This window comes from Natator depressus, chromosome 3 (genome assembly GCF_965152275.1).
Source record: "Natator depressus isolate rNatDep1 chromosome 3, rNatDep2.hap1, whole genome shotgun sequence".
Taxonomy (NCBI): Eukaryota; Metazoa; Chordata; order Testudines; family Cheloniidae; genus Natator; species Natator depressus.
This window is the reverse complement of record NC_134236.1, coordinates 144299319-144326090: the sequence shown is the minus strand read 5'-3', so window position 1 is coordinate 144326090 and position 26772 is coordinate 144299319. Positions and strand designations below refer to the sequence as shown.

General features: G+C 40.7%; 1 protein-coding gene across 1 annotated transcript in view; it reads right to left on the bottom strand.

Annotated features, from left to right (window-relative positions):
- Window positions 1-26772, bottom strand: part of PRKD3 (protein kinase D3) — a 77936-nt gene that overhangs the window by 20558 nt on the left and 30606 nt on the right. The window contains exons 3-11 of the mRNA XM_074948982.1: window positions 19013-19151; window positions 17264-17395; window positions 15836-15993; window positions 12992-13181; window positions 10027-10104; window positions 8517-8700; window positions 6210-6333; window positions 2988-3065; window positions 250-526 (exon numbers count right to left, since the gene is read on the bottom strand). Of these exons, the coding sequence (XP_074805083.1) occupies window positions 250-526; window positions 2988-3065; window positions 6210-6333; window positions 8517-8700; window positions 10027-10104; window positions 12992-13181; window positions 15836-15993; window positions 17264-17395; window positions 19013-19151 (1360 nt within the window). The remainder of the gene's footprint in view (window positions 1-249; window positions 527-2987; window positions 3066-6209; window positions 6334-8516; window positions 8701-10026; window positions 10105-12991; window positions 13182-15835; window positions 15994-17263; window positions 17396-19012; window positions 19152-26772) is intronic.

Sequence of the window (26772 nt, the reverse complement as noted above, 5' to 3'; positions counted from 1 at the left end):
TATGCATTCATGATAGAAATGACAACAGATTCTTAACTACTGTTTGGTGCTACAACAGGTGAAAAGGTTTCTTTTCACAATTAAAATAAAATTCTACATGTGTCTAAAAATTAAGTAAGGCCCCACTTCAACAAAGCATTTACATGAATACTTTACTGTAAATACATGCTTAAATGCTTTACTGAACTGGAACCTAAAATCAGTAACAGCTTCAGTATATGAACAACAGTGCCTTGTCTGCCTGCTTACTGTGATCTTTTCCTTGTCCTGCTGCAGTGCACACGCTAGCTTGAGGAGTGACTGGCATCAAAGCCTGACGGATGGCTTTCTCCCAGCTTTGAGCTACGTCAAGTCCAACTCCAGTGGCAGCAAGAACAGGATTGTGATGGCTGTTGCCATTATTTTCGCCAACAAAGTATACCATGGTGTCAGTGATGATCTCAAAACAGTGTGGGTTGCTGCCCTGCACCATGTTTGAGAAATCTCGAGGCTGATTCACCTGGAGAATTTCTGAAAGTGGAATCTCCTGAAGAAAAATATGAAGCATTAAAAAAATTGAAAACGTACATGTAGCTATAACATATTGGAACTTCTTTCTTGAAGTTAAGAGTCATTACAGTTACTGAACTGGATGTTCTGGTAATGTCAAACTTCATATTGCTACAAACTCCACAATTTTCCCAAACTGCTATATGCAAGCCCAGAGAGATTTCCAACACTGTTGTTTATCTCCATACATATTTAGGGCCCAATCCAGTACTCTCAAGTCAAACAGAAACATCATTAACTTAAATGGGAGCACAGCTTAAGTAAACATCATGGGATCAGGCTCTTAGTAATAGGACTGTGTTTTATTTTTTTAAATAGCGGTATTATTTGTATTTGAGCTAGGACTTCATTGCATTAGGTCCCGAATATACACACACAATCCTTTTTATGAAGAGTTTACAGCTCAGAGAAGATACAACAAGTGAGCGTGACCAAAACAAGAAGGAATAGGAGACAAAGGACAAGGGTAACAGTGCTAAGAATATGTGATTACCTAAGCAAGTTACATGCACTATTACAAAAAACTAAAGAATTCCCTTCTATATAAATATTAGACAATCCCACTGGCATTCTACCTTGCCATTATCAGCCAGCAAATTACCACAGTACCATGGCAGAAGTGAGACTTGGAGAGATTTGAAGAAAGAGGGTTGTAAGTTTATGGACCAGTTAGGGGAGAGCATTCCATGCGTGTGGGAAAGCGCGTGCAAAGACATTTGTAAAAAACTGGACAAGCAGGTGAACTAGGCTGGCATTGTAGTGAGAGGAGAGGGTCACTCAATAAGAGGCAAGAGCAGATAAGTAGGAAGGACAAATTGTGAAGGGGTTTTAAAGGTGAGGACAAAAAGCCTTCAAATAGTAGAAAAGTAAGAGTAAATGGAGGGTTTTAAAGAGGTAGTAACATAATGTGAGCAACAAGTGAAGAAAATGTTAACAGTTGTGTTTTGAATGGACTGGAATGGGGCAATTTGAGCATCAGGGAGGTCTCAGAGGAGAAGATTGCATTGTTCCAGATAGGGGAGGAGGAGGACCTGGACAAGAATTTTAGCTGAATGCACAGAGAAGCAGCTGGATCTTAGAGATGTTATGGAGGAAGAAACTGCAAGATTTGGACACAACCTGAATGTGCTCAGCAAGAGGGGAAAAATCTCTGCTTAAATTATCAACACATTCTGAGCATTTCGCTACAAAATGTATTACTATAATAACAACCTGCTAGAATTATTGGCAAGCCTTGACTATTTACTGATTGGGCTGCACAGCAAGATGAGAATAAAGAAATGCATTTAACTAATCTTGGTTAATTACTCCTCAGAGAACAATTTCAAGTTTTATCTTAGGAACTTAAAAGTAAATACAGGAGCCCATGTGAACATTTACAGTCAACATGTATAGTAAGAGAAGACCCCAGCTTTTAACAAAGCCATCTGTCAGAAGTGATTGAGCTGGCAAGTTACAGAAATGAGGGCAGATGACTGAAGTAATATGGAGTGAAAAATCCCTTAATAAAGTTGAGCATCATCCATGTTAAACTCCTTGTCAAGGCCCTGAGACTTTCATAGTTATTTATTTACCAATACCTTTTACAAAAGAAAAATTATTTTCCACTGCATTCTCTTTCTAAAATCTGACATGTCGTATCAGCTTAATCTGCAGCCTGGGAGGTTTAGGTTATATATTAGGAAGAACTTTTTAACTGTAAAGATAGTTAAGCACCGGAATAATCGTCCCAGGGAGGTTGTGGAATGTCTGGAGGTTTTTAAAAACAGGTTACACCAACACCTGTCAGGGATGGTCTAGGTATATTTGATCTTGCCTCAACACAGGGACCTGGACTAGATGACCTCTCAAGGTCCCTTACAGCCCTACACTGCTGTGATTCTAAGCTATAGCCCCAACTGTACAACACACAATCTACATCTAGAATGGTGTATCACCAGTTAGCCAAACTATCCAATAACTGCTAAGAAACTTCATATACTAAGCTAACATGCCTTTAAATAACCGTTTAAATATTTTTTTTTAAAGTGAGAGACATTTAGTTCAGGTGATTAAGCAGAGGAATGGGAAGCATGAGCTCCTAAGGTTCTAGTCCTAGCTCTTCCTATCTGGTGCCTTTGGCAAATCACAACCTTTCTGCCTCAGCTTTGATCTATAAAACAGGGATAATATTTATCATTCTACCTCAAAGGTTTGTTGAGAATAAACTGGATGTTTGTAAAGTAACAAGTAAAGTGCTATACAACTGCTGAGTATTAGGGATAGCTCAGTGGTTTGAGCATTGGCCTGCTAAACCCAGGGTTGTGAGTTCAATCCTTGAGGGGGCCATTTAGGGATCTGGGGCAAAAATTGGGGATTGGTCCTGCTTTGAGCAGGGGGTTGGACTAGATGACCTCCTGAGGTCCCTTCCAACCCTGATATTCTATGATTCTACTTACCTTGTAATATTTTGTTCCAGATTCATTTTGAAATAGCGTAAGACATTTACTATCCAGTCTCCAGTAATGTCTCTTTCTCTACAAGACATACCACAGAGGATCATCAGACACAAACAAAACAAAACTGCTAAAACTTCAGTTTCCAGAAATTTAATGTACAGAGTGGTTTTATGGTACACATGATATACTGCACACATCAGGCTACCGCTGCTAGAGTTTTCAGTTTACACTGGATGCATGAAGCAGTATGTACTTTGGGATACATACGCCAATTTTTAAAACTCAAGAACAGACGCATTCCACAAACTGGAAAGAATGGTTACTTACCTTATGGTAACTGTGGTTCTTTTCGAAGTGTTGTCCACATGGATTCCACTCATGGTGCATGTGCTCCATGCAGGCAAGATCAGATTCTTTTGGCTAGCAGTGTCTGTGGGGGCCACACCTGCATCCTAGGTGTTCTTACACAGCTCCCACCCACGGGTATTAAGGGCTGAGAAAGCCCAGCCATCCCTCAGTTCCTTTGCCAATACAGAATCCGAGAGGAGGATACTGCAGTAGTGGGGAAGGAGGATGGTTCATTGAATCCATGTGGACGACACATCTTAAAGAACCACAGTTAGTGTACGGTGAGTAACTGTTTTCTCTGAAAAAAGAAAAGGAGTACTTGTGGCACCTTAGAGACTAACAAATTTATTTGAGCATAAGCTTTCGTGAGCTACAGCTCACTTCATTGGATGCAATCAGTGGAAAATACAGTGGGGAGATTTATATACACAGGGAACATGAAACAATGGGGGTTACCATACACACTGTAAGGAGAGTCATCACTTAAGATGAGCTAATACCAGCAGGAGGGGGGAGTGGGGGGGGGGGGGAGAGAAAACCTTTTGTAGTGATAATCTAGGTGGGCCAGTTCCAGCAGTTGACAAGAACGTCTGAGGAATGGGTGGGGGGACGGGGACATGGGGAAATAGGCTTGAATAGAGACTGGGAGCGGATGGGTCATTACACAAAGTTAATACTAAGTTAATTATATCCAGTTTGCAAATTAATTCCAATTTAGCAGTCACTCGTTGGAGTCTGTTTTTGAAGTTTTTTTGTTAAAGAATTGTCACTTTTAGGTCTCTAATCGAGTGACCAGAGAGATTGAAGTGTTCTCCGACTGGTTTTTGAATGTTATCATTCTTGACGTCTGATTTGTGTCCTTTATTCTTTTACGTAGAGACTGTCCAGTTTGACCAATGTACATGGCAGAGGGGCATTGCTGGCACATATCACATTAGTAGATGTGCAGGTGAATGAGCCTCTGATAGTGTGGCTGATGTGATTAGGCCCTATGACGGTGTCCCCTGAATAGATATGTGGACACAGTTGGCAATGGGCTTTGTTGCAAGGATAGGTTCCTGGGTTAGTGGTTCTGTTGTGTGGTTGCTGGTGAGTATTTGCTTCAGGTTGGGGGGCTGTCTGTAAGCGAGGACTGGCCTGTCTCCCAAGATCTGTGAGAGTGATGGGTCGTCCTTCAGGATAGGTTGTAGATCCTTGATGATGCATTGGAGAGGTTTTAGTTGGGGGCTGAGGGTGATGGCTAGTGGCGTTCTGTTATTTTCTTTGTTGGGCCTGTCCTGTAGTAGGTGACTTCTGGGTACTCTTCTGGTTCTGTCAATCTGTTTCTTCACTTCAGCAGGTGGGTATTGTAGTTGTAAGAATGCTTGATGGAGATCTTGTAGGTGTTTGTCTCTGTCTGAGGGGTTGGAGCAAATGCGGTTGTATCGTAGAGCTTGGCTGTAGACAATGGATCGTGTGCTGTGGTCTGGATGAAAGCTGGAGGCATGTAGGTGGGAATAGCGGTCAGTAGGTTTCCGGTATAGGGTGATGTTTATGTGACCATCGCTTATTAGCACTGTAGTGTCCCAGAAGTGGATCTCTTGTGTGGACAGTGTGTATGGTAACCCCTATTGTTTCATGTTCTCTGTGTATGTAAATCTCCCCACTGTATTTTCCACTGAATGCATCCGATGAAGTGAGCTGTAGCTCACGAAAGCTTACGCTCAAATACATTTGTTAGTCTCTAAGGTGCCACAAGTACTCATTTTCTTTTTGCGAATACAGACTAACACGGCTGCTACTCTGAAACCTGTTCTCTCTGAGTGATTGTCCACCTGCATTCCATTCTTGGTGACTAACAAAAAGCTGTCTATTTGCTTGGAGGTAGGTACCAGGAGTCCTACTTAAAAAAATGATTGTGGGATAGCCAATCTGGAAGCCTCTGGCAAAGAGCAGTGTCTTGTAAAGATGTGGATAGAGCTCCCTGTAGCTACCCTAAAATTTCAAGTACTAAGACATTCCCCAAACAGGCAGCAGAGGCTGCCTGGTCTTTAGTGGAATGAGTGCTAATGTGGAATCTAACTTGGCTAGCCCATAACTGTTTTTATAAAATTGAAGACCCACCTAGACAACCTTGGTGAGAATACAAGTCGTCCCCTAACTCTTATCAGCAAACACCCTGGATAGTCCGGGTATGTTACTGAATGATTTTTTCTTGTTGATGTAAAAGTTTAGCATCTTTACTACAACACCTGAGTTAAGGTTAGCTTCCCCAAGAGTTGAGTGAGATTTGAGGGGGGAAAAAACTGGGAGGTGAATGGATTGGTTGGAACTCAGACAACCTTGTGGAAAACTTGGAGACTGACCCCCATCATCTTGAAACAAGGAGAACGTATCATGAGAGCCAGACTCTCCTCTACCCTTTGAACTGATGTAAGGACTACTACAAAAGCAAACTTCATCAACAGGTGGCACAGGGAACAGGTTGTTAAGGGCCCCATCAACTCTGCTAACAGTCTACTGAGGATCAAAAGGGGGAAACTGGGGAAAAAACATGAAGCCCTTAAGGAATCTTGCCACTGTAGGATGGGAAAATGCAATCTGGCCCCATATAAAAGAGAAAGATACATAGATGTTGCTGCTAAATACATCCTTATGGAGTTGATAGAAAGCCTAGATAATTTCACGGCTAGCAAACAGGGAATTGAGTCTTGCTAGATTTGCTTAGTCATATTGTTACTGTATACATCTAAATATATTCAAATTAAATTCTAAACAAGGACGTCAATACATTATTAAACCAGTTTTTTAAAACAAAAGGGAAATTAATTTATTGATTTAAACAAGTAACGCTTAAAATAAAAGAGATATATGAAGAAACTTAAAGTTACTAACCAGGTTGTCTCTGCTGGTATAGTGAACCATCCATCCTTCCTTCACCATTGTACTGCTCTTCCTCTTTGTGTGCTTGATTGACTGTACAACCCTCATTAGTGGAATATTATTACTTGTTGATGGACTAAATTTTAAAAAAGGTTATAATTTAATCAGAAACCATTAAAATTTAACGACAATTATACCAGTACTATACTGTGTGTTTTCAGGAACAGACATCTTTTCTTACCTATAAATGCTATTTCTTTGATTGACAAGGTCAGCTTCTAAATAAGTTGAATGTCACTAGCATAATGAGCATCCAGTTGAATAGCAGGATTTTTCAGCTGCAACACGTTGTCACAAGGCTGCTACTAGCTTCCTCAGTACAAATGCCAAAGCATTTACAACAGAGTGATATGTTTACAAAATTGAAGATAAGGTATGCCTGGTTGGAATTAGAATGACTAGAGAAATAATGCCATCTCACTAAAGATTAACTGAAGTGGTCATTTTTTTCCCTCCAACAATCAGAAAATAGTATCACTAATGCCTATGTACTGTTATTCTGTTCCACTTATTACACTATTCCATAATACTGCTATTCCACTGGTGATCTGTGTCTGTACACATGTGACATAAGCTGTCCATCTGGCCAGAAATGGACTTTCTTCATTTGAGCCATGCCTGCACTAAACAATTTTACCAAAAAAAAAAAAAAAAAAATCATCCCACTAGTGTTAGCTCAAGTGCAGACAAGGCTCTGGCTGCTTCTAACATTTTTATAAATGAATTAATTAAATCTGCAGGTTTATGCAGTAAAAACCACCAATGTCCTGTCCAGAAAGTGGTAGTAGCACTGGTGGGAATAGTTTGCAAACAAGGCTTCAGAGAATCCAGCTGACACTTTTCAAAGTAATAAAGAAATTTTTAAAAATTACATAATAAAATAAAGTAAACTAACCCAAACTGGATAATGATTGCCCTATTCAAGACCAAGAAGATATTTAATTTCAATCAAATCAGATACCAAATTCTTCCTCTCAAACCGTCAATACCCCCCACTTTATGTAAGTAAAGACAATTGGTATACAAGCTGTACACAGAGAAATCAACACTCACATCAAAATCTAAACTACAAAAACTAAAATATCATCTCCTTTAGTCCAGCTCACAAGGAACTAAAACACAAGGGCTAAAACCATTTAGATCTATTTACAGTAGGAATGAATTTGGTCCAAGGTCAGTAGCATAAAATAGGCATGAAGACCTTGGTCAGCAAGGCATTTTCCATTGACCAATCCAGGGGTCTCAAACTCAAAAGACCATGAGGGCCACATGAGGACTAGTGCATTGGCCCGAGGGCCACATCACTGACACCCCCCCCGCCCGGCTGCCCCCACTCCACCCCTTCCATGAGGCCCCAACCCCTGCCCTGCCTCTTCCCACCCCTTCCCCGCCGCCATTCCAACCCCTTCCCCGAAGTCCCCACCCCAATTCCGCCCCCTCCCAAACCCCAGCGGGTGCAGGGTGCTCAGGGCAGGGGTTTGGGGTGCAGGAGGGGTACAGAGTGCGGGCTCCGGCCCGGCACCGCTTACCTAGAGCGACTCCAGGGTTGCAGCAGCGCGCACTGGGGCCAGGGAAGGCTCCCTGCCTGCCTGCCCAGGCCCCAGCCCTGCATCGCTCTGCTCCGGGAAGCAGCCGGAACCACGTCCCTGCTGCCCCTGGGGGAGGAGGGGCACAGGGCTCCGTGCACTGCTTTTGCCGCTCCTCCAGGTACCTCCCCCGAAGCTCCCATTGGCTGCAGTTCCCCATTCCCAGCCAATGGGAGCTGCAGGGGGTGGTGCCTGGAAGCAACACACAGAGCTCTCTGTGCACCCCCACCCCAACCCCGGTGGTGCCGGGAGCAGGGATGTGGTGCCAGGAGCAGCGCAGGGCTCGCGGCACCAGGGGGCGCAATCTCAACTGCAGGCTGTAGTTTGCCCACCCCTGGCCCAGAGGTAGGCGAGGTGGGGGGAGCTTGGCGGGCCGCGTGTTTGAGACCCCTGGACTAATCTGTAGTTCTAGCCATTTTTCAATAAGCTGATTTATTTCCAGGTTCACAGTCACAGTTCAGCAGCTTTTGCAAGAAAAAAAAATCCCAGCATATATCTAGGCTTTTAATTTACTTGATTTTCAACTTTATTTGGGACTGAATGTTCTGTAAAACTGTGCAAATGAAGACCTGACCAGCAACAACAAATTTGGAACTCTGCAAAAAACTGTGCTTTAGTATACAGTATTGGGGAATGGAATGCCTGTAGCACAACAATCTTTGTTGCTGCTTACCTGATAGTTTTGACAGCTTCTTCATCTTTGTCCACATCAAGATCAGAAGGGTCCATAAAGAACATTTTGTCCTCTGGAGGAGAAGGTTCTTCTACATCATCCAAACCCCGACTACCGTCACTGTTTATTTCATTGCTGTCAACTTCCATTGGCATGTCCAAATCTTGGCCTGGACTAGAAGGTTCTAACAACAGATAGAATTATCTTAAGTTAATGACAAGTCATAGAACTCTCCCCTCTGATCTAGTCTTACACACACACAAAAATCAAGTCACAGACAAACAAAAAGACTGTCGACCACACCTGTGAAACCATTCAAGAGCCCTATATTTTTTCAGTACTGATGCAGAAGAGTACAAAGAACATACATATTGCAGGCCTCATTTCACATCATGCCAGGTTAGGGAGGTCTGGCCAAAACAGTCCTCATAAGAAAATTACAGGCAAAATTCTATGGTCTGAATTCACTGGTTTGCTAAAGTTATTTTGTACCACATAAGCTGTGAGTAATGAAAATGGCCTTCAAATGGCTAGAGATGGTCAATTCCTTGTTCAAGGGAATTCTCCACCAATGGAAAGTTTCCCCCTGTGCCAGCTGACCTTCCACTCCAGCATACAGAGGAGGGGGGCGTTGGGGACAATCCAAAGGCAGATGTTGCAGAACAGAGTTTGTACACACTCAATTCTTCATTGGCATAAGTTAAAACTGCTCCCCTGAAGCTTTCACTTATGTTGCCAGGTGGCCCAGAACCAGGGAGATACAATCACTCATCTATGACTCTCCCTCTCCATCTTATCTTCACAAAGCTCAGACAGAATGGAGAATCAAGCCTATGTCCTCCCTTTTGAATGGGTCAGGACAGCCAAGGGAAAAATGGTATCGGAAAGGGCAAAACCTCAAGAATTTAGGAAGAGATGACACTTCCCCCCAAGCCCTTGGGAACAGAGTCCCATTAAACAAACCAAAGCTCCAACAAGTTAAAAAAAGTTAATGGAAATTCTTTCTCCAGATACATACAGAAATGTTACTAGCACATTACAAAGTATTGTTTGGCTGACTGGCCATTAAAATGTGTTAAGAGAGAGAATGTTTCCCTATGCAATTTTCCATTTTACCCCATTAAAAATGGTCCTTTTTTCTGCAAAGAAAGTTGTTCTTCATGAAAAACATTGAGTAGACTGATCACAATTTAAATTCATTTTTGGACATGAAAAAAATGTTCCTAATTCTTGACTTCAAGAGAAATATCAAATGAAGTATACTGAGTTTGCCAAGATTTTTTAAGTAAGTTTTAAACTACCAGAAAGACACAGGTCTTAAAACCAAACCTTTAATTCTCAATTACCTCATAGGGACGAATTCTTCTCCAGGAAGAAAAAAGGAGGAGTGGAAAAGGGCATTTAATATACTTTAGCCTTAAAATACTCAGAGTCGACAGGATCAGAAAGGTTTGTGTATTTTGTTATGTCTCCAGAGATATTTCACTATTTGAAAACACGTTTTTCCTACCTCCATTGAACACCACCTCTCCAAGACAGTCTCTAGGTACTTTAGATGCACAACGTTTGTGACAGTTAAATCTGCAATCTAAAAAAAACCCACGTCATTACATATAGTTTAGTTTTACTCATACTCAAAGAGCCTCTGAAATAACTATCACATTATTTTCAACAAGATATTCAACCAACTTCAAGCCAGAAAGCATGTCAACAATCTTGTCACGAAGTCACTTGCTGAGATGGCTCCACTGCAATTCATTAAATCATACTGGCATCTATGACTATCCTTTCATCTCTTCTCTCTCCAAGAAATATACTATTCTTTTCTGTGTCTCTCTCTCTCTCTCTCGTTTGTTTTGTTTTTTTAATCCTGATTTTACTACTCTGCTCTGGTTCTCTTCTTTCATACTCTCCCTTCTCCATCCCCAGTTCCCTTTTTTCCATTGTTTTTGGGATCAAAGATCGTCTCCTCCCTACTCTTTGTTCTGCCTGCTGTTATGGGACTAAAGTTTTGCTCCGACCTTCATTGCAACCACCATGGCCACTATGACACCAAGTCTTTCACCACCCATCAAAGTTATAAGACTTCCCCCTGCTACCAGGGCCATGATATTTCTCCCTTCAATACAGTCACCACAGCTTAAAGATTTCCTTTGTCTCCAGGACTGGTTTTGAACCAACAATCTGGCCCTCCCTGCTGCTGCCCACATGAAGCAGGAATCACCAGGGGTTTCTCACTTCCTCAGGATTAACAGAAACAGCTCAGTCTCCTACCTTTTAAACTAAGTAGCTAAATGCTGGACCCAACTACTTCCTTATTTAGTCTTCTGAGCACCTAGAGTGACCAAATGTCAACAAAGTAATTGTCCCTTTTCTCCAGGGCTGTTTCTAGTAAGATTTACAGAACAAGGTCAGTTTCTTGGTTTACTTTCAAGGAGCTGGAAAGATGAAGGTGCTCAGAATCCCAATAAGGAGCTGAGAAGAAAGGGTCATACTGCATGAAATGCTAGTCATCTTATTTTTCATCTCTCTTCTTTCATGCTCATTTCTCACTTCTCTATGCTTTTTTGCTATCTGTATCTACTGAAATTTACTTCACTGAAACTGGGGATAGAGGAATTCCATGTGTCTGGATGGATTCAAGACCAGTTCTCTTTGAAGTGGCTGCTGTCAAACATTTCCACTCTCAAAAGGGTTAAAATAAAGTTTCAAGTGTCTTTTTAAGCTTTGTGTTTGATTACATATCAACAGTGCATATACAACAAGACAGAGATTCAAAATCCTAAATAATCCTGGATGCAGCCTAGAATTTCCACGCTGTAATACCAGCAGAGATGAAAGATGTGAGGTTATAACTCTCCCCATTGCAAAGGAACCTACTGATGTCTGGTGTTCAATTTTACAGTTACTTTTACATAACAGACGGGAGAAAATAAAACCGAAAATTTCTTAAACAAAAGCTATTTAAACACAGGATTACTGAAGCTTTATTGAGCAACATGTCTCAAATATACTAAAACATGACCAAACAGTTTAGCCTCCAAATCTGACCTTCTGGTATACTCCAGGCAGAAATGTCCATCAGATTGTAAAATATTCTTTTTCTATGTTAATTTTTAAGATTCACCACTCTGAGTTTTTTAGCTTTCTCTGTGACAAACTGTGATGGTGTACCGCCCTCTGGAAGGCCCTGCAGTCCTACCACACCCTGCCCCAGAAAAAGGCAAGAGAGTGGGGTTTGGCCAAGTGGCCTAGAGAGGCTGCACGGGAGGCAGCCAATTAGAGCCTAGAAGGCACATATAAAAGGAGTTGCAGGACCTGGACAGCTCGGTTGCTAGCTGGAGCCAGAGGAGGAAGAATGTTGTTCCTGGCTGACTGAGAAAGCTGCAGCAACTGGACAGAGCAGTCGCAGGCTGGGAAATTCCATAGGTACAGAGACTGGGGAGAAACCCTGCCCAGGAGCAGGACTGTGAAGCTCTCCAGGCACAGAGGCCTCAGAGAAAGAGCCCTGACAAGAAGGGCCAGAGACCTGTTAGAAGCGCACCAGGTGAATACACCTGAGAGAACAGGGCAGAGATTGTTACGGACTCTCTGGGCAAGGAGGCCTGGGAGAGACCCTGCTTAAACAGGGAACAGGCTGGGGACCCAACAAGCTGATAGGACATAGTGGGAAGCAGCCCAAGGAATGCTGCAATAGATAGTAGTGAAGGAAGCAGCAGGTGGCTGCTAGCCACAGGGTCCTTGGCTTAGGACCTGGAGTAGTGGGTGGCCCCAGGTCCCCGGCCCCACACTGGCCAAATGCAGAAGGGCTGAGGATGCACTCACAAGCAGTGAATGACAACCCCTTTATACAAACAAAGCAATGAAACACTGAGTAAGTAAAGTCTGTAGTGTTTGGTATTTGGCTAATGCAGAGTCAATAGAGAAAGAATGCGATAATGTGCCATGTTCTGAGAGCTGTGGTGATATAATCAAAGATGTGAGAATATAAACAATGAGGTAGAGATATGTTAAGATGTTCTCCCTATAAACACAGGTGCACCTAATGGAAAGAAACTAAACTGGAACAGGAAAAATGTGATCTAGGTCTTTTTAAGTACTATACTTGACAGTGCCTCGAAGAGTTTTTGTATTGGTTTTTTAAAAGCTTCTAGTTGAAATGCAAGTGATTTTTAAAGGAGGGAATGTCCTCCACAATATTTTTGAGCTACTCAGAATGATCCTTGGAGGATTACTTTCTTTGCTGAACTACATGTGAACTAACTTATTATTCAAGTACATTATTCACAAATTATACAACCAATTAATACACCTTTTTGAATGGAGCAAAGCATGAAAACTGCAATTATCTTAAATATATAATTCTGTTTTAAATAAAGCTGCTGTTTTAGATAATGAGATTCATTTTTAAAATGTTTAAATATTGTAACATTCACTGAAATGAATCTTACTCCTGTAGAGCACTGAACTCCTACCTTTACATTGCATTCCTTGGCGAAAAAGGCCCTTGAGCAAACGTTTGCAGTACTGGCATATGGTGGGACGAGTATAGGAATGGACAGCAAAGGTGTGAGGAACCTTCACCCTGCAAAGCACCATCTTTTCCATCCAGATTGGACGCCCACTCCAGGAGGGAATTCTCTTACTGGGCTCTGGGTGGCAGCGCTGGAATAAAAGATGCACATGAGATTTTAATAAAACCATGTCAGGCTTAGAAACAATTTATTTCAAGGGGCGCTTGGCCCAGACACTGAGCAAACATCTTTTTCGCAGAGCATCTTGGCCAGGCAGTTTCAAAAAGTAATTTTGGAAGACTGAAAAAAGCACCATACTGTAAGGATTTGCAGAGAGCAGGAAAAAGTTTATGAATCTGTATTTCCACAAGGACTAAAATTATGATAAACTAAACCAAAAATACCCACTTTTGATTTCTTCAGGTAGTATGGTAAAGGCTCAGAAACAGCACAGACCTATGATAAACATCAGTCTCACATGCAGACTCCTCCAAAATGGGAGGCATTACAGGCAATCAACCCAAAAACAGACACCTGCCACATCACACTATCTATTTCAGAAAGCCTTTCATGCCAGGACAATTTACTAAATTAGGTAAAAATTCAAAATCCAAAATAATGTGTAATTTAAAAATTAAAATGAAATATTCAAAGCCTTACTGCTGATCTAGGTGTATTGTTTATGAAAGTAAAATAATAGTAACTTAGTTTCAGGGACAACCATGTGGAAAACACTGAACATCAGAGAAGGCGGAAGAATGTGGCACTGCAAAACTCAAAACTATAGTAACATAGGACCAACTGACAAGACTGCAAATCCAGTAATCTATATTGTCAATTTAATCCCCTTAACACTGAAAACAAAACCAAAGAGATGAAATCTAAGATGCACTGGGCAAATATGCAGAATCTGCATGAAAAAAAATTGGATATACCATATTAGGTGGAGAAATAGTGATTATTCTATCATCATTCAAATGAACTTCTGCAAAGATGGTCAGTGATACTTAGTTGTATATATCTTCAAGTGCTCTGAGACTGGACCCTTCAGACTCTGGCCAAAAGGTGTATTGTGTTCCTGAATGGTACTGTCTGTAAAATTTATACTGTAAGGTCTCTGAAGTTAGGAAATGCATCTCCCTCCACGTACTGTACAGCACCAAACACACCAAAGATACATAGTAAACGACAGAAATAGTGTCTGACATTAAGATACTGTCCTGGTCATTAAAGACCTTGGACTAGATCCTCAGCTGATACAAAGTGAAGTTGCTTCACTGAATTCTGGTATTCCCTTCCCACAATGGCGTTCAGTCACTCAAGGAATAAAAACAGTTTTACCAAACAGCTCTGAAAGGGGCAGATGGCTCGCTGTGTTCTCTAGCCAAATTTAAAATGGTTTATGCCTGGGATTACTATATCTTCTGGGATCACATTGTTCGGAGCAGAGACATATTTAGGCCTGGCAGAAGCCTGCTGTTCATTTTAAGAGTCTGTTTTGATAACATTTAACAGCATAAGCATATGTAGAAGTGTGTATGTGTAAAAAACTGCAGAATAATCATGTTTAATGTTGCACATGTGTAAAACTGCAGAGTAGTCATTTGTGAGAACAAGAAAAAATAAAAGTAACTACACACCTAGAAAAGCCCATTTGAACTAACACTAAACTTGTACTGACAAGGGAGGAGAGTTAATATAGAAATGAGAGACTAATATAGATGTATATGAAAAGATAACAAAATGTTATAAATAAGTTTGTGTAACAAAGGGACATTGAAGCTGTATTGTCTGGTGCTGGAGGCAACTGTGATAAGATTGTCCTAATGAGCTTCCCACTTGTAAGTAATTGATCACTACTAGCTGAGTGTTTTGCTATAATAAATATTTGTTAGACCAATCTGTTGAGTAAATGAACTTCAACCCAACACACATGACAGCAAAGAAACTTGACAAATTTAGGATGCAAAATCCTGGCCAAAGACAACAAAGCAGAAATTTTTTAACTGCAACATATCACCTGCCATAACTCTGGCCACAGAAAGCTATTTCTATCAATTGCAACTAACTCTTAGATTTTATTTTTTAAACTGACAGTTAGAAGGTAAGAACAGGCTTAATATCAGTTATCTTACTCCCATCCACTGGTCACAGCTAGTAACAAATACAACTGATCTAATGATCCCACTGGCCCTAGGATGTTTTGTTGCCGTGTCTGGGATATAAGAGCTTGAGTTAATTTCTCATCTCTCTTAATAGTGGGGGGACTACTGTGGATAATATCTATGAGAAGAACACTTCCTGTAAGATCTTTACTCCCTACACAGATGTCTCTGTTGAATTCTGTGGAACACTCTCTCTTCTCACACTATGAATGTACAATTTATACTGTGTTTTACCCAATAAACTATTAAAGACTGATAAGTAATTGCACACTAAACCTATATTCCAAAAGCAAGCAATGTATTTTATCATCTCCTATCCCAAGATTTTTAAGGAATACACATTACTGTGAATGACACATTAATGGCAAAATTATACATAAAAGTTATAATCCACCTCAAATTTCACTTCTCACAATCCCTGTAATAAACACAGAATTATCATCAAATGTCATAGTGTAAAAGATTCACCAGCAATTTAAAAATAAACAAGCATGGTCTGAAATGGTTAATCTGAACTAGTTTTTACTCAATTTAAATCAGTTATGATATAAGGCTGGTTCTAGTTCCCAGAAACATGATGGATTTAACTCAGCATTATTATGTATAAAGTGTATTTTGTTTTTACATTTTTATTACATACCTCTTCAGTGGCAGTGGCTGTGTATTCAGTTTGCACTGGTCTAGGAACTGAAAGCCCAGCGCTTGGTAAAGACACATTAGACAAACGCCTCTTTCTCACTCCACTACAGTTATTTGGGATCTTGAAGGCACATCGCTTATGGTAGTTTAATCCACAGCCTAAAAATGTCAGTTTGAAAAAATTATGTAAAGAGAACTCCTCTATTAGCACAAATAATTAAAATATTTTAAAATGGAAAGTACAGTATTAATATTTGTATAAAGCAGAAGGGAAAAATATAAATCCAGAAACATAGTAGACAAATGTAGCAATTTGTTTAGATTCAGTTAACGTAATAGAATAGGGAACTCAGTATTTATTGTTAGTGTAATTTACAATAATGGCTTGTTTTGCACTAAAAATTTTGGAGTTTACCATTTATCTAAATAATGATTTCCAATTACCCCTTTCAATAAAACCTGGAAACAGGGTCTCTCAGCTTGTGTGGCTACTGATCTTCCTCACTTCTTTTCCCACAGGCAGGCTCTCATGGCTAAGCTAAAGCCACAGGAGTGAAGAGGAAGCCAATGGGCAAGGAAGTGGTGTGTTTCTAGTACCTGGACAGCAGCCTGCTGACCACAGGCAGCAACTTTTGTCAGCACCAGTGGGTGCTCCGCAACCCCGCCCCAACTCCAACTCTCCCTGCCCTTATTGGATCCCTCCCCAAATCCCCGCCCCATCCCTGCCTCCTCCACCAAGCACGCCATGTTCCCCCTCCTCCCCAGGCTTGCTGCATGAAACAGCTGTTTCGTGGCGCAAGCGCTGGGAGGGACAGGGGAGAAGCAGGACCCAGCGGCGTGCTCAAGGGAGGAGGCGGAGCGGAGGCAAGCTGGAGTGGAGGGGCGGGGAGCTGCCGGTGGGTGCAGAGCACCCACCAATTTTTCCCCATGGGTGCTCCAGCCCTGGAGCACCCACAGAGTCGGCTCCTATGCTGCTGACAAGAGGCTGCAACATTTTCCACAATCCAGCTGGACAAAGGCCATATGGAAAGGGGTTCCCCTTTGGGACTCTCTCCATTAAACTTTTAAAAAAGCTATTGCAAGGAACTCAAACTCTACACTAATTGAGTCAGACTCAAAACCCCTGTGAGTTAAGTATTATTCCCTTTATTACAGGTTGGAAACAGGAACAGTGAAATTAAGTGTCTTGCCCAAGGTCATACAAATTTTGTGTCAGAGCCAGGAACAGAACTCAGGTTTCCTGATATACAGTCAAAGCTCCAACTGAACTATGCTCCTTCCCAAAAGCTGAATTCACCACTTACCAACAAATTAATTATACAATGTAATTAAGATACAGATCCTGCCTTTATACTTTCCCTGTAACTTTCTGTACAGATAAAAGCTAGAACATCATGATTCACCTATCAGCTATTAACACTTGACTTACCTTCACATTTTAATCCTTGTCGTACCAAACCCCAAAGCATCTCCCCACAATAGTCACAAAATGTGGGGGCCTTGTAAGAATGCACATAAAGTGCATGAGGACGAATCTGGAAATCTTCAACTGTAGCCAAAGCTTTAAAAAAAAATTGCAGTAAATTATATATTTGTGACTGTAAGAATAATAAGTATTTATTGAAACAGTTCATTTTTTTAAAACAGTAGTTGCAAAGAACACCATCAAGCTGTTTAATACAAAAATTACATCCCAAAATCCCATACATTTTGGAGGATTTCTCATACAAACTCATGCGCACAGTTTTTAGCTAAACTTTTTTTTTTTTAATCTCTTGGTATCTGTAAGATAATAGAATCATGAGTACCAAACAGTACTTGCTACTGAAGAATATTTAGTGCTGGCAAATCTGGTTGATTGGGGGTGGGGGTGTTATGGAACTACAAAATTAATGAATGAAGAAAACCCAACAGATTAAGTATAATTTAATTTTATTAAAACATTTGATAGGGTGCCTCACAAAACACTACCTAAAAGATAATTCAAAATAACTTGGAACAATATTAGGTGAATAGAGAACTGGCAGAACTGTAATCAAAGGTAATGCTAAACCAGGCTACCAAGGTGACTCAACTCAAATTTTACTGTCTTCTGAAGTACTCTGCCAGCAAGAGACAAGGAAGAAAACTGGGTTACCATATTGCACTTTCAGGTATCAGAGAATGCTTCACTGTGCTATGACACATGATTCAAGGAAACTGCCCTCCCAGTTTTGCTTGAAAGACAAGTCAAGGAGAACAGTGACCAATGCAATTCCTATTTCCCTGGATGGATCTAACTCCTGTCTCAGAAACTAGGCAAGAAATTCCCTCTCAGTATCCAAGGTGGCCTTCTGGGCCTCAGTTATCATACCCCTGCTTTCTATTCCCCCTGGATTACTAATATATGCCAAAGTGCTGGCTCTGAAGCCCAGGCAGAGGGACAGGTTTCAGAGCCTGAGCCACAATGTCTACAATGCTGTTTTTAGTGCTATAGAGTGAGTGCTGCAGGCCATAATCTGTAGACCCGGGCTCCAAGACTCACTGCACAGATATTTTAAAATGCAGGGTAGACACAAACTGTTAGGTTTCCATTTCCAACTTTACCAGCAGTCCATGGATGTGTCTCCATTTATTTCAATAGGCTTTGAATCAGATCCATAGAGCCCAACATCTCAAAGATTTTGAAAATGCAATGGGTTCTTTAATAACCACCACCTTTGTTTTCTGCATCATCTACAAGATGATTCACTCAAGCAGCACAATGTCTAACACCACCACATCCTGACAGGTAATGATTCAGAATACTCATCTACATTAGCACTCTTTTTTGCTGTAATCAATCACTGATGGAAACTGTAAAATAGAAAGGGTGCAGACCTAGGTATAAACAACATGGTTGCTGGGGGAATTTGAGTTCTATCTATACTTTAGCTTCCACAGTTAATATCAGAGTTGGAGGATTAAGATCACAAAGTTTGTTAGTGCAGATGCAGCCACAGGGAAGACAAATTCACTGAATCACAAATACCATTTCAGGGAGCACTCTGGATTTCTTTGGAAATCTGCCTCAAAGCTTGCTCAGCCAAATAGCTTCAAGACCACAGCTCATGGTTATATTGTTGCAGACAGTGTACAGTAATACTGTGACTTTTATTCAATAATAAGAATGGTTTCATTGCAACTACAAAGGACCTACCAGAGAGCACAACCTCAACAAGATCTCCTTCATGTATCTCTTCTGCTGATGTAATCCTATGCAAAATATTTTCCGAGTTCAGGTCATGGCGAAAGAGGAGAATTTTGTCATACATGCCAAAGAAACCACACTCTGGGAACTGCAACAACAACAACAACAAAAAAAAAGACTCTAAATTAGCACATGCCATAGTTTGCTAAATCCCATAAACTGAATATTTTCTATATGACTACAGAACTTTTGTGTGCTGCAAACGTTCCACTAGAGCACCATGATCCAGTTAATATCTCAGCTTCTGAAAAATAAATTATCTGACTTGAAATCCAGCACAGGCTAAAAAAGGCAGAAATTAAATATGTATATTGAAATGGAAACTTCCTAAAACTACACTAAAAAGAAAGGCTGTTAGCCATGGTTTCTTGCAATCATTGATGCTGATGCACCGATGGAGAATTACGGATGTGAATTTTGCCAGATGCAGCCAATGATTCTAGAACAAATTTGATCCATTTAAAGGAAAATAAGACCTGCAAATTCAACACGCAATTTGAAAGCCAAGCTTTGCTCTTTCTAACTCAACATCACCACCAGTAATCCTGATACAGCAGAGGTGCTATTCAAGTATGTACCTCTGTAAACATTCCGCTCCAGATAAAAGATTACATAACTAGAACTTAGTTAACACTTCTGTTGATATGTGAGCCAGAGAAGAATCCAACTCAGTATCCTGCAACTCTCTAGATTCGCAGGCATAAAAAGAGTAAAATCTTATTTTTGTAAAAGACAGTGGATAGGACTCTGAATACAAACATGGAGCAAATATGCTTACAACACTGTCATTTTTCTGACCATACCTTACTTGACTCCATGTTTGCTCATTTTCCAAAAGTATTGTTACCAATTGTTGGCAGTAGGAAAGAAGAGTTTCATTTTCTTTGGACCGTGTAAGTCAATATAGTAGTTCACACAGGAAAAGGAGAACCCAAATGCGTCCTGGAGAGCAGTGAAAACCTATCATCCCAGCCTCCCCCATCCTTGTGTCCAAATAGTTTCTAATCAGAGGTTGGGTGAGAACAAATATACAAAAGCAGTTTGTAGAAAGGAGGAGGGAGAACATAGGAGAGACATGACTCAGTATACAAGGGACAACACTTTTAATTAAAAAGTGAAGTTTGGATTACAATTTCTTTATATACCCAGTAAACACAGAATATACACATTAAGTAATGTGGTACCATGAATGTTTAAGTACCATACAACACATAATTTTCTTTAGCCAAGGGAGCTGATGGTGAATTTCTGCCAGGGAATTTGTACAGATTCAATGATTGTGTCCATCGTTTCTGTATTTTCTTCTTTTATATGTCATTTGAAAAGCAATGGGCTGGGATTGTAACTGAATTTTGAGATTCGAAAGCCATTCTAATGCTTCTCGGGTAGCGACAGCAGTCCCCCTCGTGCCACCACTGTAAATACGAATGGGTCAGTTGTCTGATGCGATGAAGTGAGCTGTAGCTCACAAAAGCTTTTGCTCAAATAAATTGGTTAGTCTCTAAGGTGCCACAAGTACTCCTTTTCTTTTTGCGAATACAGACTAACACGGCTGCTACTCTGAAACCAGTCACAATATGGTGATTCTTTGATTTTCCATTTGTGATGGAGATATCCACACCCTCTGAGCACTGTCCAAATGCGGTTGAGTGCAGTCTACTGCCTGTGGGGAAGGCAAAATCTTAGGACTTCTTTCACTGGAACTTCAGGTCAGGTCTTCAGAATATCACACAAGTGGCCAAAGATTCGAGCCAGTGAGTGCTGGCGTCCTCTCCATTGGCCTGTAGCATTGGCACACAGATCCAGAAAGGCTTCCTAGATTTGAATGGGGAAAGTGGCAATGAAATGAGGTCTTTGTGTATCAGCACATCCAGAGTGGTCATGATCTTCTTGTACTCTTGGACCCCAGCAGTGTCTCACCTGATGTGGACTGGCACAGTGCCCGCCAAAACTGGTAACCACAGTATTGGCATTGATTTGAGAGAGCCGCTAACAACTGTGAGCACAGCATTGATTTCAGTGTCAATGAGATTGGTGTGGGAGCTGTTTTACCAAACTGGCATACAACACTCCACTGTTGGCAAGACCAGGGCTTGTACTGACATTCGAAGTGTGCTTGCATCACATCCCCAGGATGTGCCTGTGAGCTTCTTGATATTAACCCTTTTCTTTATCTTTTTTGGTGTTGTCAACGTGTTGGTGACACCTCGGCATCTGATTGAGGGTAACTCCAAAGTACTCAGGATTGTGGTCATGCGGTAGAGGTAGACCACAGAAGTCCACTTTCCTTGGCACTTCCGCCTCATGGTTATTCAAGTGGAAGGCAGAGACAGGTGTTTTCAAAGTGTTGGGTTTTAGTTGCCAAGCTCTGAAATACATCTCAAATATCCAGAGATAGTTGTTCATGACCTTTTCTGTGGCCTTCAAAGACGATACTTGCATTGCTAGCGCAGTGTCATCTGCATAGATGAATTTATGGTATGATATGACCAGAATGTTGCTGGTACAGAGACAGAACAGTGCAGGCACTAAAATGGATCCATGTGGGAGGCCACTGTTCAATTTCCACGATGTGCTGGCAGACTCACCAAGGCGTACAGTGATTTTTCTGTTACTCAGCATCTCAATGATAAGTATGATGGTTGATTAGCACTGGAAAGCTAATTAGTTCAGCAGGAGACTTCTGCGCCATTCAGTATCTTATGCAGAAGGTCAATGAATGCTGCCGCTGTTTTTAATTTTCACTAGTAGTCAAATTTTATGTAGCTGGTTATGACCAGCACCTGGTCACAGCAGTTGCAACTAGTTCTAAATCTGGCCTGCTCTTTGGGGACCAGTTGCTCCAGTATCAGCTACAACCTTTGAAGTAGGAGCCACTCCAACAATTTATAGCAACTGCTGAGGACGGAGATGGGCTGGTATCTTTTGGTAGTCAGTATCCTTTGGGGGCCTCTTTTTCCAGGCTTCGAAATGGCTATGATCTGTATTTCCTTCCCAATTGGTAAGGAAATAACTTCCTTCCTTATGCCAGCATTTCCTCAACAATACTGGTGTGACCATCTTTATTTTACTGGGCATGCCATCCATGTTTACTTTGGATGACCATTGTGTACAATACTCAGGAGTCACCAGGCTTCCAGCAGTTAACAGTGCATAGCACTCAGAATGTACTTGAGCAGTCATGAAGAGAGGCAGCTCTTTTTCAATGTCAGTGGGTATCACGCACACATAAGGAAGAAAAGACAAGACATCTTGGTGGATACTGTGGCACATTTCATCTACAAACACTGGCTGAGATTATCCATCCCACGTTCCCAGTCACTGAGAAGCTGACTGTGCTTATGAAGAAGCAGCAGACTATTTATTCTTCCTGCCTGGTCCATTCTCATATGTTCCACACACAAGCCTGTTACTCTTTTCTTCCATTGTATTCTGGAAAGAGGTTATGACAGCATAACCATGGTCTCAAATGCAGAGCATTGTAAACCATCAAACATGAGCTGATAGAGAACTAAATTTCACCACTGTCATGCGATATTACCTACACCTCCCCACTTGTTTGCTACGTAAGCAATCTCCGGCACTTATTGCCAACTTCACTCTCTATCCAAGCAGAGTCATCCACAGATGAATCTTGGTAATTGGCATTTGTCCATGAATTATCAAAAAGTAGTATTTTTCCATCAAGCTCCCAAAGGTCTGTGTCAGGGGAGGAGATAAATAGGGTGGGAATGTCTGTACGGCCAGAGTCTGTGCCTGAAACATAAGAAGAGATTTTGTAATACACACACTGATGTGCTGTAGTAGTAATATTTCCCATGTTTGGCTAATCAAACTCCCACCTCTCCTTCACCATCTCAGACTAGATACTAGGGATCAGTAATAGAATGCTAGGCTGTTGTAAGTCACTTTTACTCAAAATGTTAGAATTTTATAATTGGCCTTCTAGGCTTGGTTCTTAATGTCTTGGTTACTGTTCATTTCCGGGTGTTTTTTTTGCTGGCAAGGCCAGCTTCTCCAGGGTGACCTCATCTGCACTTTGTCTGGCATCAGAATGTAAGCGTATTTTGGCTTCCAGTGTACTTTGGTACTGCTCCAGCTCACTACAGCTGCCTGTGAGGGAAAATAGGATATGGAGTAATAAATTAAGGAGAAAACTGAGTGAAGAATTGAGAACTGCATTAAGCAGAACATACATAATATGGGTTTAAATACTGTAAATAAGAGCAATACACAGTACCTCTAATTTTAAGATCTGTATTCAAAATTTTGACTTCTCCAGTCTGTCTCTCTCAGGACTGTCTCTTTGTCATCCTTCCAGGAAGCTGGTATCAGCCACATCAGTGATAAATTCTTCCTTGTCGATGAAGCAATGCTATACCATGGCAGGGAGACATCTGAAGGTTCAGTTATCAAGAGTGATGTCTGATAGATGTGATGTTTTAACACCCTTAAACTATTACTTGTCTCCTCGTAAACCATAGCCAGCAGAGAATCTGATGATTCCGAGGGATGCCTATTTGTGCTTATTGTGTTCAGCAGAACATTGTCATATCTACCACTACTTATCCAACAATCATTAGGAAGAAGATATCCTCTAAGACATTGGTTCCCAAACTTTAACAACCCATGAACCCCTTTCACGAAAACATCAAATCTCACATACCCCCTCCTAAAAATGAATATTTCCAGGGATTTTCTCCCTTACCTGAGCATAAATTATAGAAGCAGTAATCCTGGAAATAATTTGAGTTTTTTATGACATACTTATTACACACTATTTATTATTACATTATGAAAACAGCAACACTCTTCCAAGATTTCACTTTTGTCCCTCATATTACTTCGATTAAGCCTCCTACATGTTTCATCAAGGAGTACCAGACGTGAAACAGCATGAAGGTATTTAAGAAGCCAACTCAAAGAAAGAACTCCTCCCACAAGCATTCGGGCCTTGAGCAGTCCAGGCAAACAATGCACGACTACAACAAAGTTTAAACTTGTTCATAATAATAACTTTAAACGCACTAGCAGCCTATTTAATTTTAGAAACAGCAAAAAATATCCACCTCCCTTTCCATTTCTCATAAGGAGTCTTGAAGTTTAAGTCTCCTGAGTGTGATGGATGCACTTGCTTTGATCTGCATAGTTCTTGGAAGTCCGGAACCACTGGAGAAAGATAAAGTCTCAGGTCTGGTTCAGCATTGAGTCTGCTTCTGTATTTGGTGTTCAGATGTGCATATGAGGAAAATACTCTCTCGCATAAGTATGTTGTTGAAAAATGGTAACAAAACTATACTAGCTTTTTCTGCCATCTGAAACTCAGCCAAAAGTTAATGAATGACAGATTTCTGAAACTCCTTTTCAGTTCATAATCACAGGAGATCTCAATCAATTTCTTTTTTTCCCCCCCTCAGTGCTCAATATCTGCGTTGAGAAAGTGGTATGAAAGGGGTTACGAATCCAGTCATCATCACCTGACATAGCTGGAAAAATATTGCCTGAACGTTGTGCAAAGTCCTTTTAGGTGTGCAGTTATATTGGTTTTAGTGTACTGATCCAACTAAAGTTTATGTTCCGCCATGAAGTCATGGGGCTCGGGTGCCAGCCACCCGCACCTTGGGTCCCTAGGGATGGCTCTGTCTGCCATTACAGAATTTTTTCTGAGAACCCCCAATACATTTAGTGAAGCCCCAAGGCTTCACAAACCCCAGTTTGGGAACCACATGCTCTAAGAGAAAACTACATGTAGTATATATTGTATATATGTTGGGGGGGGAGGGGAGAGAGTGTTGTATATACACACACCCACACACACCAATACCTATATATACACATACTTAAACACAAAAAAGGGGTGATACATTACATTTACTGCCTTCTTAACCAGCACTCATCCTCTGAGCATCAAACAGCATCCACTGAAAACAAAATGCAACCACATGCAAAGAGTGTTTCCACCTTTTCTCTCTCAAAAAAAAATTCTACTGGCTTGATGCCCAGGATGTACAATACTCAGTCATAGGCCAGTAACTAATTTGAAGCATAGTATCTTACAGAATATCAGTGTAGAAATGGAAGCTTTTTATGCCATTAGCAAGACAATGAAATGATCTGCCCATCCAAAGGTAGCCATAGTAGAATTCTAGATATCAGATCTTATCATGGCATTATGTACAGAAGAGTAATTTTATGTTATTTAAAGGTTTCTGAAATGTATTTATAATTAATTTCTCTCTCAGAACCCTGGCCCGTTGAAATCATTATACTAACGAAATCTAACTTTAGAGGCAGAGGGATTACAAAATATAGCTTCAATAAAAATATCTGAAGACTCAAACATAATAAAATAGCTTTTGTTTACAAGCTATGCCATGTAAAGGATACATGATGGTTTAATATGGTATAAAGTTACACCATTTGGGATGTCTGGACAATTCACAACCTCACCACTCAAGAGCAATGCAGCTATTAGAAACTCAGGATAAAACCTTTTTTACTATACCATGTTTTATATGATATTTCATAGCAATATATTTTTGCATTTTGTTCAAGTCCCCATCACCATAATTATTAGTTAGGTTGCATAGCAAAGTCCCAAGTTGCTTTTATAGAATGTTCAGCTCTTGGGTTATAAAAAGCTTTGTTAAGAGTAGGCATCTTTAATTTGGGGGAGAGGGATGTGCCTGTAAACTTTATTTTGACTATGGAGGGAAAACTTTACCAAAGAGGAAAATATTACAGCTTGACCTCAGCTGGTCGAACTCTAAATTAATCATCTCTACTAAAAATTCATTCCACCACCAGACCCCAATTGAGAATGCCTTATCTCTGGCTCTCATATATTTAAAACTACCACCATCAATGTTTCAACTGAAGGAAACAGGTTCTCTCTCATCTTTGGTGGAACTCATCCCCTTTTCTGGCTACTACTAAACCATCTCTACCAGAAGACTTATCCCTGACACAAAAGTAAATACTTTTGCCTCTAGAAAGCAACAGATTGCACTATATGCCAAATATATTAAATGTTACATATCTTTGTGAGGGGGGGGCATCTCAGAACCTCTGATAAAGACTATTAACTCATTCAAAATTACTCAGTTTGTGGCCTGCTTAAAAAAAAATTGCCTGTGTCACTTGTATAATCAGCCTGGTCTAGATATTTTAGTTAATATAAATAAAGCATTGTTCATAGGAACCCAGAGATCATACAGAATTTTAACAGCTTGCAGCATATTACCTTCAACATAAGCACCGCTTACCCTTCCACCAGACTGCTTCAAGTCTTCATGACTCTGAGAAAAGCCAGTCTAGAAATATCATTTATGGGGGAAGACCAACAAGAGTTTTCTACTGATCAGAAAAGAGATTTTAAAGCACTTTAAAATTCAGATCTGATCCACTGGGGGGGAAGGTATTTTCTTTAATGTTGGCTTTTTGTGTAAAAATCTACTTTGCACTACACCACATCAAGGTCAGACTCTGCCAGCAAAGCCAATATAGTCTACTCAAATTGAAGTAAACAGCTGCTGCTAGTGGTTTCAGCATTTTATTCTGTTCCAAAGCCCCAAGTGCATGTGCGAGTTTAAAATGTAACAAATATAAAAGAGGAAAGACAGTCTCTCTCTCTCTCTCCCCCCCCCCACTAGTGGTTCTCAACCTGTGGCCCAATCAGCACACAGCTGTGGCCCATGTGACAGTCTCAG